Source organism: Ursus arctos, unplaced genomic scaffold, assembly GCF_023065955.2.
Source record: "Ursus arctos isolate Adak ecotype North America unplaced genomic scaffold, UrsArc2.0 scaffold_11, whole genome shotgun sequence".
In the NCBI taxonomy this organism is placed as follows: domain Eukaryota; kingdom Metazoa; phylum Chordata; class Mammalia; order Carnivora; family Ursidae; genus Ursus; species Ursus arctos.
The window spans coordinates 68,164,194-68,181,070 of NW_026622775.1; the positions used below are offsets into that span (position 1 = coordinate 68,164,194).

Below are 16,877 nucleotides of genomic sequence, written 5' to 3' on the forward strand. Positions count from 1 at the left end.
TGAATAGATAGTTTTAAATCGCTTCTTTTTTTTAAGGACATTTATTTATTTGAGAGAGAGTGAGAGACACCACGTGTGACCACACCTGTGGGGGCATGAGAGTGAGGGAGGGGCAGAGAGGGAGAGATCCTCAAGCAGACTCCTGCTGAACGTGGAGCCCAACGCAGAGCTCCATCCCAGGACTCTGAGATCATGACCTGAGTGGAAGTCAAGAGTCAGACATTCAACTAACGGAGCCACCCAGGTGTCTCCAAATCATTTTTTTTTTAAGGAAAACTTTTCTGAGTAATTTTTCCCAGTTTGCTCTTATTATCATATTAATTCACTATACTTATTTATGTAAGAGTCAGTTACAATACCTCCAATGTAACTCATTATCACCCTCAGGGTGACCTGCTTCTTACATTCTTTCTGGGTGAAGGAACCGGTGAAGCCTCATCTACATGAAACAGAAACTGACCAGCCAATATCAACTTTTCATTCTACTTCAGCCCTGGTCCCTCACTCAGTAAGAAAGAAGCTGTGTGAAGCCAGCCTCTTCCCTCTGTTTCTACTTTCCCTGGTCTCTACGAAGTTTGGTGTCTTCTAATTTGGACAGCCCACTGGTTTCTCTTTGATCCACCTTTCATAATTATGGCTGTCTTTTTCCCACTTAAATACAAGTTTGATCATGCCTCTCTCATTTAAATCCCTCAAACAATCCCCACTGCCTTTAAGATAAACACAGCACAGTATGTCCTGCACAGCCTACCTTCAACCTGCCCTCATATCATCATTGCTATACACCTTATAATTCTAACTACTCACCACGAATGGACCCATCAAACTGGTGTGCATAGACTTGCTGATTCTCCCTGGAATGCTAATTTTCTACTTGGCAAACCTATAATTTGTTAAGTTCTTGATAAATATTTGCCTTTCTGAAGGAGTCTCCATTCTACCAAATAGGATACACCTCCTCTTCCTTCCTCTTCCTTCCTCCTCTATGTCCTCATCCTGTTATTTTAGGGCCATCCATTTAGGAGCCTGTGTGCTTTCCCATGAGGCGTGGGCTTCTTAGGGCAGAGCTTTCTACATCATACATCTTCCTGTACCTAGAACAGTACCTCCAATACAGCAAATGTGCTGTGAGTACATGTTGAGGGATGGAGTAAATGAATAATTAAACAAGCAGAGCCTAAACCGTATCAATCTATATTTGTTACTTATTTTGTTATTTTTATGCCATTTTTTCCCCTCTGAAATCTGCAAGGACTATTGGTCTCTGTTTCTACTTTTAGCTTGTTTCCTTTTGGAAGAGTCACTGAGGGGTCCTATTGAAGAAGATTATAGCTCTGGCTGGAAATGATGTGCGGATCTACCACTTTATCATGCTTCTTCCTGAGTGTTCGCTCACTTGAAAATGTAAGTGATCTCAAGGAGCCATATGACACTGGATTGGGCTCGTGTCTGATTATTCATTTCTGAAGGTGGCATATTGAATGGCACAGTGTCCAGCTGGTGCTATTTTCAGCATAGAAACCTGTTAAACTACCAAGCAGCTTGAACAAGATGGAAGGGATTGATTTCTTTCTCTTCTGAGTGGTTGGCAGTGCCTCAATATTGAGGTATCAAATCTGCTCAATGTGCTATTTGGAAGATTATTTCTTTCTTCCCTCCACCAGCCTAAAGATTGCAGTAGATAATGATATATTAAACGCCGTCCTTCTTCAGAGAGAGCATCAGACACATTTCTAAGATCAAATTAATATCCAGCTACTTTCCCTGGTAGACCTGAAGAGGCATGCCCCTGAGCCAGAACTTCAGTTTTCTGTTTTTTGTTTTTAAATTTCATCATCGCTGGGTAATGAACATCAACTTTTATATCCAGAGGCTGATGTTGATAATATGAGAGAAAGGAATAGTTTAAATATGGGATGGGAATGACTTTAAATGCCAGAAGGTTTATTTAAAAGCCTTTGTATTTTTCTATCCAGTGAATCCTCTCTGCTGGAATGACAGTAGACCTTTGAACATTTTTTCCCCTCTAATCATCACTTTGAAAACCTGGAGACGATAGGAAAATGAAATTGACACCTTGCTTTTTATGACAAAAACCTAGGCCTGCCCACTGCATTTTTCCAGCCAGCTCCTTCTCTAGATCAAAGTTGCCTTTCCCCGAAATAGACCGCTGGGTCATTCATTCAGTGGCCACCTGTGATGTCACTGTCACGTAGGTGTGTGATAGGTCAGTTTTGAAACGAGTGAGTTCAGACTGTGACTTTGGTCTGAGGCTTACTTTCAGATTTCTGTTTTACCATTTACAGGTGTGTGTCTGGAAACCTCTTATCCTTAGTTTCCTTGTCTGTAAAATAAAAAAAAGTATTACTTTTCTGTGAAAAGTACACAGAGCTTTGCAGTGGGCATCAGATGAGAAATGTGTAAAGGTCTAGCAGGTGCCTGGAGTCTGACAGGTGTAGTGTAGCTGCTCTCTCTTTCTCTATGTGTCAAAGGTGCCCATTCTTCAATTTCTTAAAGCAAGGAAGAAGGCTTCATCAGAGAGCTCTGCCTCTTCATTGACTCTTGCCATCCCCCGATCCACCAGCTGCTGCCTAGAGTCAATGATTCTGTTGGTTTTCTTTCCCTGCGTACAGACATTGGAGGCAGCAACAGACATCTTTCCTAGGCGTGCTAAACTGAACTAAAACATTACCCCAGTTGAGAAAGATCTTCCAGAACCTGAATTAGTAAAACACAGAAACATTCCAGTATCACAAGCACCCCCGTGGGAGTGGCCAGGAGATTGATGAAAGGTGGTAACGTCTTGAGTGCATCCCCAAATACAGTTCTACCACAGACAACAGCACTGCAACCAGGGTCTGCTAAACCGGGAGGTGCCTGCTGCCTGGCGTCCCTTGCTGTGTAAATCTGCGCATCGTTGCTGCTGTGGCTGAAAAGGTTGGGAAGTTTGTGGATGGAAAATGTGAATGGGAGCGAGATATATTAATTTCCCTTACACACTGACTGTTGGAGGGGCTTGTGCTTTTTCCCTATCAAAATTATACTTTCACCAAACAACATGGTAGTGATTGAAAGCATACTCTCTCGGGAGATAGAATTCCTGGGTTGATATCCTGGCTGTGCTCTTTCTGCAGCTGTCTCTCTTTTGGCAAATTATTTTACTTTGGACCTCAATTTTCTCAAAGTGTAAAATGATGATACTAATAGTGAACACATAGAGTTATTTTAAGTAAAAAAAAAAATAATGCATATGGAGTGCTTAGAATAATGCCTGACAAACAGTATGTACTCAGTAAATGCTGTTTGCTTTCCTTGTAGCGAATCACTAATATACTTGAGCAAGAAGCACTGGCTTTTGAACTGACTTAAGCTCTAAGACAGCTCTGGTACTGTTTCTTTCCAGCTTGTACGCCTACGATCCTATGAAGGCCCCTTTTTCCATATCTTTTGTTCCTGGAGACCCCTGAGGTTTAGGATTATATGTATCTTCTTTTCTTAGCAATCAATACCCATTACATACAGTTCACAATTACAGCTTTTCCTGAAGAAAGATATTAATGGATTCTGTCAAGGCCAGGAGACAGCTACTTCCTTACGTAATGGCTCTTGAGTTTCCTAAAAGCCTGAGCTTCCGTTAGAAAGTGATCAGGAAGTTTCCAATAAGCTCAGAGTCTAATCAATATTTCTCACTCCTCAGTGGTGATTAGTAGGGGAACATCAATTGTCATGAATGGCCCACCACAAAGTCATCTAAGTCTCAGGGGCTGCAACTTGTCCTGACATTTACTATCCATTACCTATCCCTGGGGAAAGGGAGAGCTCTGCGGGCTTCCATGGCAGCAGTGGCTAATTTGCTGGCCTTTAAAAAACTAAATAAATGAACAGATCATATAAAATTAAAAAACAAAAACAAAAGTCAACCCTCACAGTAGTTTTCAGGAGGCTGGGTTTTGGGGGGCTATCGAAATGTCAGCTTCAAGATGACTGGACTTCAGAACTGAGAGCAAACAGGATTTATCTTCCCAATTTAAAATCCCCATTCAAACTTTTCAGGCTTTCAGACCAGCTTCCCTTTGTTCAGAGGCTCTGTCTCTGTTTTCCTACCTCAACCCACAACCCTGGAGAGGAAAAAGTGGCATCTGGCAACATTTTCCCAATGTTACATCTTTAATAACCAGGAACAGAGTTTAACAGACTTCTAAGTAAGTTTATTACAAGTCAGGATTTTTGCCTGTCTAGTTGTGAAATCCTTGAGCCCGTTTCCAGCTCACAGGAGATTTAGTTTGCTCTGTGGCCACCTAGTGGTCATTCTAGGAACTTCATCGATGGGTTGTGGGGTGCTGGCTGCCCTGCACACATTAGCGCCCGGATAGGGAAGTTATCACCGGTTTTTTTAGAATATGACTTCCCAATTTCAGCACATCCCAAGAGCACTTTTAAATTCTATAATCATTGACAGCACAGATGCCTTAAGAAAAAGGCAAAGTGGTTGTGCGGAGCTGATTGATACTTAGAATAATGGCAGCTGTATGGGGGATGCTGGTTAGGTTTGGTTTGGTTTTGGATCACCATCGCTGCATTCCTGGCAGAACTGACGTAAACGTATACTTGAGATTCCTTCACATAGTCGTATTTAGATAATATATTGCAACAAATATGAATTCTGATTTATTTTTCTGTTTTTTTAAAAGGACTTGCCCAAAGTTAAACTGCAGAATCTATTGTCCACCCTCTGCCCCCTGTGATGTACAGATGCTAATACCTCTGCTCAGGTTTTAATTCTTATTTCTGTATTTTATACTATTTTTCTATGGGTTGCACTAGGTTTGCATCACTCAGTGGTCAGTGATTTGGTTTTGCTCAAACTCTGCTAACCTGTAAAGCTTGGGCCCTCAGCCATGATCTGTGGGTGGGTTGGGGAACATAGTCAAAGTGCAGTCCGTTTTCACTCCTTTCTTGGATTTTCCTCTTAGTGGTGCTCTCTGGGGACTCACCCCCATGGCAGCCTTTCTCCAGTCAGCCAGGGGTTTGTGGAGAGCTCCTCACACCTACCATGCTGTTCTCATTCCCAAGTGCCTCCATCCCATACCTGGCTGGTCCTCTCTTTGCACTTGCTGGGACCACCATCTCAGCCCAGCACAGGGGCATCTTTTTCCTAATTGTCTTTTATGTATAGTCACTATTGCTGATAAATTCATCTGAGTTCTTGTTTCTCAACCCAAACCAGCCCACTATCATTAAAATATGTAAATACAAAATTAGATAAAAGGTCTTAGAAGGGGTAGTACATGTGATAGACCCCGAAGCTCAGGCTTCATTACTTCCAGATAAACCCACCTCTGTCCAGGGCAGAGGGTAGAGTGAGCCAGCTGCGGAGAGTAACTCACTACCCCCAAGCATAGCATCCCGGAGCTCTAACAAGGTCAGTCTTAACTGAGGTAAGCTCCAGCATCACGAAGGGTTCTGTCTGTGTATGGGGTGGGGCAGCAAGAAGCTCACGGGGCTGAGGAGGAAGACAGAGGTCCTTAGACTGCAGGTCGAGTGGGTCTGTCCATTCAAACAGGAGTTCTGTCTACAACTGTTCCTTAAGGGAAAAGACTTGAACTCTCAGAGGTGGCAAGAGCCAGAAATATTAGGGCTATGAAATCATAACTGGCTCCATAACCAGGGATCGAACTGGGCCTACAAGGGAACCACTAGTGAGGAGAAGCCATGAAGATGCTTCCCAATCTGCACACAGTATTGAAAGGAGAAGATCCCTAAGAAATAGAGCACAGAGTAGTAGCATCTAAAAGAAGTGTAGGTCAAGTCTCTAGGAGCTCGGAGAAGCAATAGGGGCAAGCATGGAGAATACTCCCTAAAATAAAAAAGGAGCTTAACTGTCAGAAGGCTTCTGGGGTTATCTGAAGGGCAGGGGACAAGACTGGAAATCCAGAGTGATTAACTAGGCAGGAAGCAATGAAACAGGAGGACTCAGGTGATCAGACGTAATTGGAGAGAGAGAAGATATTTGGGAAAAAAAAATCAAATCAGTAGAAATTAGTAGTTGGCTGAATGTGGAACCAAGGCAAATGGGATGGTGAGTCTTTTGGAAGAAATATGAGAACAATAAGAAAAATAATGAATCAAGAAGGTGATCCTTTTATAGGGGGAATAACATATTACAAAAATATATATTGTTCATCAACATATGTATTGTTCAAGCAAATACAAATATGTGACTGTCCCCTCATTTGGGACATTGGAGGACTATTGTTTGCTTTAATGAGCCCTGTATATGTGACACGGAATTTCTTTTTTTCACAAATTTGCATAAAACATTTAAATTAGCTTCTTTTGCTTTCAGTATGCAATCACCAATATTCTTTCTTAAATGGATGGTTTTAATTAGAACAACAAATGTTTATTAAAAGCTCACTAGGGGCACCTGGGTGGCTCAGTGCGTTAAGAATTCAACTCCTGATTTCGGCTCAGGTCATGATCTCAGGGTTCTGAGATTCAGGCCCTTGTTAGGCTCCATGCTGGGCATAGAGCCTACTGGAGATTCTCTCTCTCCTTCTCCCTCTGCCCCTCCCTGTTCGTGCACACACACACACACACACACACTCTCTCTCTCTCTCTCTCTCTCTCTCAAATAAATAAATAAATCCTCACTAGGTATAAAGTTCTGAGTCCCTGCTGTCCTTTGCTGATCTCACTCTGTCCTCCCATCGACTCGTCGATATAGCAAGAGTTTCATCAAGAACAACCAGCTTTCTTCCTTGATTTGCAGCCTTTATTTATTGAATCAGAAAATTCCCATTTCACTCTCGAAAACTGCATTTTAGTAAATGAAAAAACGATTGCATAGAGCTTTAACAGGTAACAAAAAGAAAATAAAGAACACAAGAGAACATGTTGGGAAACATTGGTATAAGAAACAGCTGAAATCATTCCTGGGATAGCCCCACACACCGTCATCAGGGAGGGGTAGAGACAGCACAGAAATTACACAGTAAGTGCATGAATCTGTGTATTCTAAAGATCTCACAAGCACTTCACGGGAATGGTGAGTATTTCTTCTCTGATGGAGTTAATTTTCTGAAATTCTTATAACTCCCTGACTTCTGTCAGGTTCATAAGGAATTCTAGAAATTTGAGAGTTTAGAATTAGATTCCAGGAATTTAACCAGGAGCACTTCATGTCTTCCTTTGCTGCCACCACAATTTTAAAGAACGACGCTGTAGTTAAGGTGACTATTCTGCCTACTTCACTGATAAGACATAAGCCAGACAGCCATCTACCTTTTAATTATTTAGTAGAATCAGATGACTTCCTGCACTGGATTTCTTGGCATTTCTGCAGGAGAGAATTTCTTTTAAATCAGAATTAGTGATAATCATGTCAGATTTCAACTAAAGTAAGTAGTTTTATGCTCCCAAAGAAATAACCCTTTATAAGCACTGTTTTGCTTCTTAGACTCAGGGGTGTAATTTAATATCCTCGAGGTTTTGAGTCTTTTTAAAGTAACTAGATTGACTTTTTAAAGTAACTAGATTTTTTAGGAAAACATTAGAGCAAGGAAACTATTTTTGTGTTAGGCCGAAAAGCATTGGAAAAACTTTAAGAATTTTTTTGTAGCATGTGTCTACACTACAGGTTGTAAATTCTATAGGCAAATATTACTGAAAGAGGTTGTTTCTTGTTAACATTTTCTGTCTTGATAAAGAAATTTTGAAAAACAGCCAGAAGTTTGTGTAGCAAATACCTAGGGAAGATTGTGAAGATCTTTCAGCCAGAAATCTCAACCTAGGCTTGCACAGCCATTTTGGATATCCAATTTCAAGCTCTAAATAGAAACAGATGGTTAAAAAGAAGTTATTTTCTCCAAAGTCTATAAGCATGTTATGTTTCAGTTACTCATTTTTATTTGCTAATTACAGTAACTTTCTGGATTCTGTTGTACTACATTTATTCACATTTTCCCAGATCTCCTTAGCCATGGCTAATTAAACAGTCATTATAAAATGAACAAGCCTATCAAAAGAAAGAAAATCATTTTGTGTTCATTACAGGGAGTCAAACAATTTACTTTCGCTAAAGAGCATCTCTCTCCACTCTTTAGTATTAAACAGCTCCATCATTTTGAGGTGGAAGGACCATTAGAAATATCCTTCCTTCCCCATCCCGACAGAGGAAGCATATTGGGCAAGATCCCCTGTAAGAATGTTTTGTGGAGGAAAGCTTTGTATTAACCCAGTACATTGTAGGAATTCAACAGAAATCAATGAATGGATGAATGAACTCTGAAATGCAGCCAAACAATGCTCATTTTGTCTCCTTTGACAAAAATCGCGATTTTTGGATAAATTTTCTAACATAGCCATAGCAATTCAGAAGTGAAATCGTCCCTCAGATATAGTAGTTATGGATTGGGTAAGTGAAACTTTGATGAAACCATCATGAAATAACTGTTCATGAGGAATGTACCTTCTCTTTAATTACCAGTGCTATTATGTCCTTGAGAATCCTTAATGAAAACCCATAAGGGCGATTCCCTTGGGCAAGAAAAGTTTGAGAAAGAAGTCTTGTTTTTGTTGTGTCTAAAATGTATTGAGATTGTGACACTCTCAAATTCTAGCTTGCTCCTGTGGTGAGGTCGGAAATTCCTGGACTGAAACATGCTCTGCTGAATTATCTTTTAGAAATGCTAGCATATCAGAGAAAACAATTCCAACCATCCTGTTCTTCTGATAAGGACAGAAGGTGTGCCTACTCAATCAATAAGTAGATAAAGAACACAAAGAATGCTAACAGTTGAAAAGTTAAAAAGGGGGGGCATGGTACCATCTGTCACAGGAACCTACCATTTTGGCACTTTGATTTGGATCGGTGATTCCTCTTGGAGCTTTATTTGCAGGTTTCTGTAATAAATTTTGTTGTGTCAGGAACTACACCAGATATCACACATAGACACATAAACATGAGCACACACACGTGTAGACCATCTCTTCTTGATCTATGAAAAATCTAAGAAAGTTTGTAAATTGCTATGGGAGAGGATGGGGGGATGGTTCTGGCCGGGGAAGTCTTATCAGAAACCACTTTTCCTCGTAAACTTTGTGGTGGATCTCTCCAACAGTGCATTTAGTAAGAGATTTCCAAACATTTTTCAAGCACTAGGACTTTCATTGATAAAACATTTCTGTTGAAATCCCATTAAAAACAATATAGAAATAGACTGTACTGGTTGAGTGAGGACTGGGGAGAAATGCTCATTTGGCTCCATCCCAACTGTAGGGCATGCTCGGAGATCCTGTCGTGTGATGGGAAATTTCTGTGGAAACACAGGCTGAAAGGGTGTGATCCATTTTATTAATGGAAAGCATAATGAGAATTGTTGATTTGAAAAAAATACATAGTTGAGAATCTTGGTGATGTCAGTACCCAACTCTGAATAATTGTTCTACTATGGCCCTTGAGGATACAGATGCAGATACAGACACTCCAGCAGTTCAGAAGATCCTAGAGATCCTGTAATAACTCCTTTTTGACTCAGTCTCTAAGGCATATGCATGCTAATTTGGCTAATGTATTTCTCTTTCATTAATATTAATAAGGGAATACACCTCAGTCAGTGGAAAGCCCTAAGGACGATAAAGCACCATTGGAAGCCATTACTGGGTTTTGACCCCTGAGAACCAGGGCTGGGGGTAGGGTAGGATTAGTGAGGCATTCATCTCAAAAGCACCATTTGAGGGGAACAAACAAACTCAGTAATTGTGAGAAATAATGTGGTAATGCACTGTTTTAAAAAATCAAAATTAATTCCCAAGTGTTCATGATGAACACAATGTCAGTATTTTACTGGTGGTATCTGACCGTGCATGACCAAGCATGACTTCTCATGCTCTTCTCAAACTAATCCCAGCCCTGCTGATAAGTGGGACCTGTCCTATTTCTGCCTCAAATCAGAGAACTATGTTATATTATTGGACTTATTCAAGGAACCAGAACATGGCTAAGTGGTACCAAAATTATTGAAATGGCCACAGATCAGTACAACCAACAGAAAGGAGATAATGGACCATACCAGTGTGATGTAGTGTGGACTTGAAAAACTGGTTGGATGCCTCTCCAAGGACTCTGCAGTTCTTTGCTAGTGAAAAGAGATACTATTAACCTGCAATTAGTATTCAAGCAAGTATGACTATTTCCTAAGTGCACAATATAAATTTTCTAGCTATCTCCGGAATACAACCTAGTAAATGTTCAAATATTAAAACACATGGGAACAATGCTCTTCCCTAGGTTATTCTGTTATAATGATGGAGTCTAAGAACTTATAAAATAAACTTACATTCGAGAAGAGTGAGAGTTTCTTTATGAGTTATGATGAAAATTGCACAAGGCAAGTCTTTCAGCCTCCAAATCTTAATCGAATTGTCCAAATGTCTGAAATGCCATAACCAGCCATATCGTTCCTGGACCTTGAAGGCTTTGAGGACCTCCAGAACTTACTGTTGTAATACAGATATGCCTGGATAAGGTTATCCTTTTTAAAGTATTTTCTGTTAACTCCCAGTGGACATTGATACAACAAGAAAGCATGATCTAGTGGAAACAGGACCTACCTAGGGGAGGTACTGGGTGCCAGAGGAAAAATATAACTAAGCATCATTAATGTAACAGGAAAAGGACATCAAAAGACCTTTCCCAAACCACAATGCTGAAAACTGGCCTCTGATGGGTAACTAATGTGTCAAACAAGTATCAGCTAAATCACTGTTATTTATATACTTTTATAACAAATAATACAAAAAGCCTAAATGTGAGATTTGACACCACAACTCTCCTATACAATCTGTCTTTATAACATATTATGGCATATATACCATTAATAGTGAATTTAACCTATTCATATACCTAAAAAATATTTATTAAGCTCCTCTTCTACATTCCCTCATTTAACCAACAAGTCAAAGCATTTAAGGAACTTGCATTCTAGAAATGAAACAAATATGCCCCAAGCTCTATGTGAACCCCTGGTTGACTTCTGTGAATATTCATTGATCACATAGGCCACTTTTCACCTGACTCTCTTCTCCAGGAGCACAACTGTTTTTCATATTAATTCATGAAGCGTGTTAACACATGTTAAGTGCTAAATATTTAGCAAACAGTGTGATAAGTACCTTTACATAATTTCTTATTTAAACCTCAAGGCAAATATACAAGATTGATATCAGTATCACGTTGTTCATATCATGAAATCTATGTGTAAGCTTAAAAAATTATCACACAATACTTTCCATCCATTCCAGTGGACAATTAAGGCTTGCTTTATCATCTTGGGGTCATCATTAGCATAATAAAAAATATAAACAAATCAAAATAATAAACCATCATACAACCAGAGAAAGATTAACTAACCATCCTTAAATACGAGAGTGAAGTTCAGTAGAAGCATTTCCAGTATATATGTATTTCTGGGGGACGAGTGGGAACATGTTCTGAAATATTGTGAAGTAAGAAACACAGGGCTTATGGGACATGTAGAGTTGGGCAAAGCATTCAAAACCTGTGGAGCTCTGTTACCAGACCACCACTAACCAAAAAACATCCTACCTTAAAAATGCTAATATTATATTTTCTTTGGCATTTGCATCTAATAATAGTCAGGTAATACTTAGTCTCTGAATTGAAGGCTTGTATTCCTTCCTTTGAGACAGTCCTATTGGGTAATTTCATCAGTATTGTCCTACCTATAATGCTTTCTTCAGTGGTTAATTTTTTTTTTTAAGGCAATGACTTTGTAGCTTTTCAATGTGGACACTTACAGTTTTTTTCAACGAGCTGAATGCACTGGAAATCATAGCTGTTGTTAAAGGCAGTTAACAAATCACTAAATGTAGGGACTTCTGCAAGATTGTTGGTTTTTCTCTTACATCTTCATATATTGCTAAAGCTGTTATTTCAGGCAACTTTTTCCTTTAGTGTCAAGTATACACAAAGAAATGCACAAGTACTAAGTATAGAGGATGGATTTTCACAAACGAGCAATGAAAGTTGCTGAAAGTTGCCCAGAATCAAAAAACAAAACTTTATCTCCTTCCCAGAAGATTCTCTCTTCCCTGTGGTAATCACTACCCTGTCTTCCAATACCATAGATTAGCTTTGCCAGTTCTTGAACTTGATATAAATCGAGTCATACAGTATGCCTTTTGGATTTGACATCTTAACGTTGTGTTTGTGAGATTTATTCATATGGTAGATATCATTTACTACTCTTTCTCTGTAATATTCCATTGTATGAGTATATAGCATTTTGTTCATCCCTTTTACTCTTATTAGACATTTTTATTGATTTCACTTTTTGCAAATAATGCTATTGGAACATAATTGTAAATGTTTTTCCCATGTACACATACATGGGATTTCTGTTGGATATATTCATATGACAGGAACTGCTGGATCATAAGATATATGTATGATCAATTTTAATACTTAGTACCAATTTCCCACATGGTTGTACCATTTAAACTCTTATTAACTGTGTATGAGAGTTTTCATTGTCCGTATTCCCACTAGTAATTGGTATTGTTGTTCTTCATTTTTAATCATTTCATAGGAAAAAATAATACAGATAAAACACATACATAAAACAGGTTCATGGCTTAATGAACCATTTAAGGTAAATATCCTTGAAATCACTGCCTTGGTTAAGAAATGAAACTTTGCCATTTCAAATTTCCTATCACTATTCCCACAAACCCCCTCCCCTCAAATTAGCCACTTTTCTTGACTTAAAATAATGACCTCGCTCTTGCATGTCATTGTACATTTACCCCCAAATATTTACCTCTCAACACTATCACTTAATTTGTACATTTTTAATTTAAATTTTTTACTAGGAAAAAATACATATATTCTGTATATATTGCAGTTGGAGTTAATTTAGTTATTGGTTTGAGGAATGGATCACGGTTAGTCTTTGTACATATGGATACCCAGTTGTTCCATCACCAATTGTGAAAAGACTGTTCTTTCTCCACTGAATTGCCTTTGCACCTTTGTAAAAAATCAACTGGCAAATCAACTAGCAATCAATCAATATATTAATATACATGTGACTCTATATACCCCTCTTTACTTAGGTCTTTTAAAATTTTTCTCAGCAGTGTATTATCATTTTCCATATAAAGTTCTGGTTCGTAGTTTGTCAGAAGTGTCCTTAAATATTTCACATCTTTGGTGCTATTTCAAATTTTATTTTTGATTTTGTTTCCACATTATTTGTTAGTAGTATATGGGAATAAAATTAATTTTTGTTTATTGTTCTTATATCCTTGTTAAATTTATTTATCTTATAAAAATTCCTGCCAATACTGTGATTAATATTGTTTTGAATTTATAGGTCCATTTGCCGAGAACTGAGCCAACAACAGTGTATTTCCATTTATTTTGGTCTTTTAAAATTTTTCTCATCAATGCTTTGTATTTTTCTATCTACATATTTTGTACATTTCTTGTACATATTTTGTCAGCTTTATCCCTAAGTATTTCCTATTTTTGATGCTGCTGTAAATGTTATTTTGTGGTTTCATTTTATTTTTTGGATTGTTCATTGTTTGTGTATGGAAACACAACAGGTTTTTGCATATGAATTTGTAATCTAAAATCTTACTAAATTCCTTTTTATTTACTATAGGATTTTTGATAGATGATTGTGTCTTCAGCAAATCAAAACAGTTTACTTTTTCTTTCTTTTTTTTTTTTGGCTTTATTGTAATGGCTATAATCTCAAATAAAATGGTTAATAGAAGTGGTGGCAGTGGACATCATTGCTTTGTTCCTGATATTTAGGAAAGATATTCAGTTTTTTAAACCACAAATGTGATATTAGGTGTAGGTTTTTTGATAGACACTTTCATCAGGTTCAGAAAGTTTCCTTATGTTCCTAGCTTACTGAGTTTTATCAGGAATATATATTAGATTTTTTTCAAATACTTTTCCTGCATCTATCGAGATGATCATATGGTTTTTCTTTTTTGTAAAATAATATAGTGGATTAGCTTGATTGATTTTTTAATGTTAAATTTGCCTTACATTCCTACGATAAACCTCGTTTGGTCACAGCGAATTATCGTTTTTAAGCATTGTGAAATACAATTGGTTAAAATTTAATATTTATATACTTATATTTATTAGAAGTATTTGCAAATAATTTTCTTTGTTGTAGTGCTTTTCTCTATGTGTATAGTAGAAAAATACTGTCTTTATAAAAGGAGTTGGGAAGTGTCAATTCTCTCACATTTTTCAGAAAAGTTTATGTAGAACTGGTATTATTTCATCATTATATGTTTGGTAGAATTCATTTTTTTTTTTTTTGTAGAAAGGTTTTTACTACAAATTCAGTTTTCTCTGTTACATACAGAGGTATTCAGTTTATCTATTCATGAATAAGCTTTGGTGATTTGCAACTTTCAAAACGTTTACTATTTAATTACACTGCCAAATATATTAAAATAATAATTTTCCAAATTAATCTCCATATTCAAAATATTGTCAATTTAATAAGGGTATGCTCTCCTGTGATGTTACCTTTATGATTTCTGATAGTCATGCTAACTCTCTTGCTTTTTTTCTGCTCAGTCTGACTGGAAGTTTATAAGATTAATTATTTTCTAGAAAACAGCCTTTTCTTTCATTGTTTTCATATGTGATTTTTGTTTTGTTTTGTTTTCAATTTCATTGGTGCCCAGTACTTACTATTTTCCTGTTCTCTACTTGCATGGAGCTTTATTTGCTTTTCTTTTTTCTTTCTTTCTTTTTTTTTTTTTTTTGGTTTCTTAAAATGAAAGCTGATATCATTGAACTGATACCTTTCTTCTTTTCTAACATAAGCATTTAGTGCTATAAACTTTCCTTTAATTACTAATTTCACTACTTCCCACAAATTTTGGTATGTTTTGTTTCATTTTCCTTTAAAGTATTTTCTGTTCTCTCTTTGAGTTTTTATTTGACCCAAGTGTTCTTTAGAATTTGTTATCTAATTTCAATTGGGGATTTTTCCAATATTTTTCTGTTACTGATTTTTAATAACATTTTATTTTGAGAACATATTTTGTATGACTCCAACTCTTGTAAATTTGTTAAGACTTGTTTTATGTCCCAGGGTGTCTGGGTGGCTCAGTCAGTTAAGCACCTGCTCTCAGCTCAGGTCATGATTTCAGGGTCCTGGGATGGAGCCCGGCATCTGGCTCCCTGCTCAGCGGGGAGTCTTCTTCTCCCTCTGCCCCTTCTCCCTGCTCGTGCTCTCTCTCAAATAAATAAATAAAATCTTTTTAAAAAGACTAGTTTTATGTCTCAAAATATAGTTTATGTTTGTGAATTTTTCCAATAGTGCACAAATCCGTATTTTGTTTAACTAATCCATGCTGTTCGGAAATACAGTCTTGGTTTGCTTGCATCCTGCCATCCTTTCCTTCCCCACATGTAGACTGAAGGCTCCATTGGTGTGGAATTATGTTAAACTGCTCTCTTGCCTCTTCCATATCACTTAGCTCGGGGCTAGTTCCACTTCAAATACATGTGCAACTACTTTTTAAATCAATTAATTAACTATTGCAAATGACATTTTCTTACATGGAGGGGATGAAAATCAGGTAAAATTGGCTCAGTCCTTGTCTGCTGCTCATCACCAAAGTATCCTTTATTCTCCACTCCCAGTGTGTCTCTAGGTGGGCTGTCAAGAAGGAAATTGAATATCGACGTAAGTGATAGGATAAGTCTGTGGTTAACATGTAATCATCTAGGAGATTTCTAGAAGATTGATACTCAGGTTATACCCTGTAACAATGAAAATCTGAGGTAGGAACTAAAATTAGCATTCTTTTAAAAATCCCTGTGATTCTAATGTGTGAAGAAGTTTGGAAACCAATGGGATAAGCATTTGGAGATGAGAACATAAATATGTAAAAGCTCGATTCACTGTTACTCTTACTTTGTCCTCAGTAAGGGCTTATACTTCTCTTCCATGGAGTATCATCAACAGTGACAAAGCTTGTATATTCCCAGTAATGGTCCCATTTCAGTACATAGAAAATACATACCTCTGAATTTGCTTCAACTTAATACATTTTTGGTAATGAATTAATAATACGACTACCCCAACACCAATAATAACCAGGACAAGCACAACAACCAGGATGGATATATCTGCAACATTAAAAAACATAAGCTTTAGCCAGGACATCAAATTTAGGACAGTGGAATATTAACTGAGCTGTTACGATCCAGCTTCTCCCTTCCTTAAAGGACTTTAATTCCCCCTTCCTCCAATTTTTAAAAAAATATAAAGTAGAAGACCAAGACATAACAGAAATTATCATCTGTATTATCCATTGACACTCCACCCAAGAGTCCATTTTGTTTAAGAACCACAATCAGCAAGAAATGTTTTGACTGTCAGTTAATAACTGACTATAGAAAAGACCTTGTGTTATGGGTTCTTAGAAGATCTAATCCAGATTTAACTAAAAGAAGATACATTCATTCTAAAAGGTACTTGTTGTAAATTCAAATTTGGGTATTTAAATATGCAACATAATTAAAATACCATGCAAATCCACAGAGAAACACAACATCTATGTCTTAGATTTCAGAAATGGGGCAAAAAAGCTTTCTCATTGTCTAAGCTGTGATATATGCAAGATATTATATTCTAGGATGCTCACTGGTAACATTTAAGTTTTCTCCCCAGTCCACATGTTCCTGTTCTTCCTCACACTGGCACTCAAGTTCATGGCCATCCACCTGGAAGAGCAGTCATAATTTTATCAGATTATGTGTGTGTTTTCCACCTCACTTTGCTTAGTTCTACATCTCACACACA

At 37.5% G+C, this 16,877-nt stretch overlaps 1 protein-coding gene across 1 annotated transcript in view; it reads right to left on the reverse strand.

The window, feature by feature from the left end:
- Window positions 1–2,688: 2,688 nt before the first annotated feature.
- Window positions 2,689–16,877, reverse strand: part of ADAM7 (ADAM metallopeptidase domain 7) — an 83,914-nt gene continuing 69,725 nt past the window's right edge. The window contains exons 19-23 of the mRNA XM_026519084.3: window positions 16,720–16,798; window positions 16,096–16,201; window positions 15,629–15,728; window positions 8,828–8,904; window positions 2,689–2,929 (exon numbers count right to left, since the gene is read on the reverse strand). Of these exons, the coding sequence (XP_026374869.3) occupies window positions 2,689–2,929; window positions 8,828–8,904; window positions 15,629–15,728; window positions 16,096–16,201; window positions 16,720–16,798 (603 nt within the window). The remainder of the gene's footprint in view (window positions 2,930–8,827; window positions 8,905–15,628; window positions 15,729–16,095; window positions 16,202–16,719; window positions 16,799–16,877) is intronic.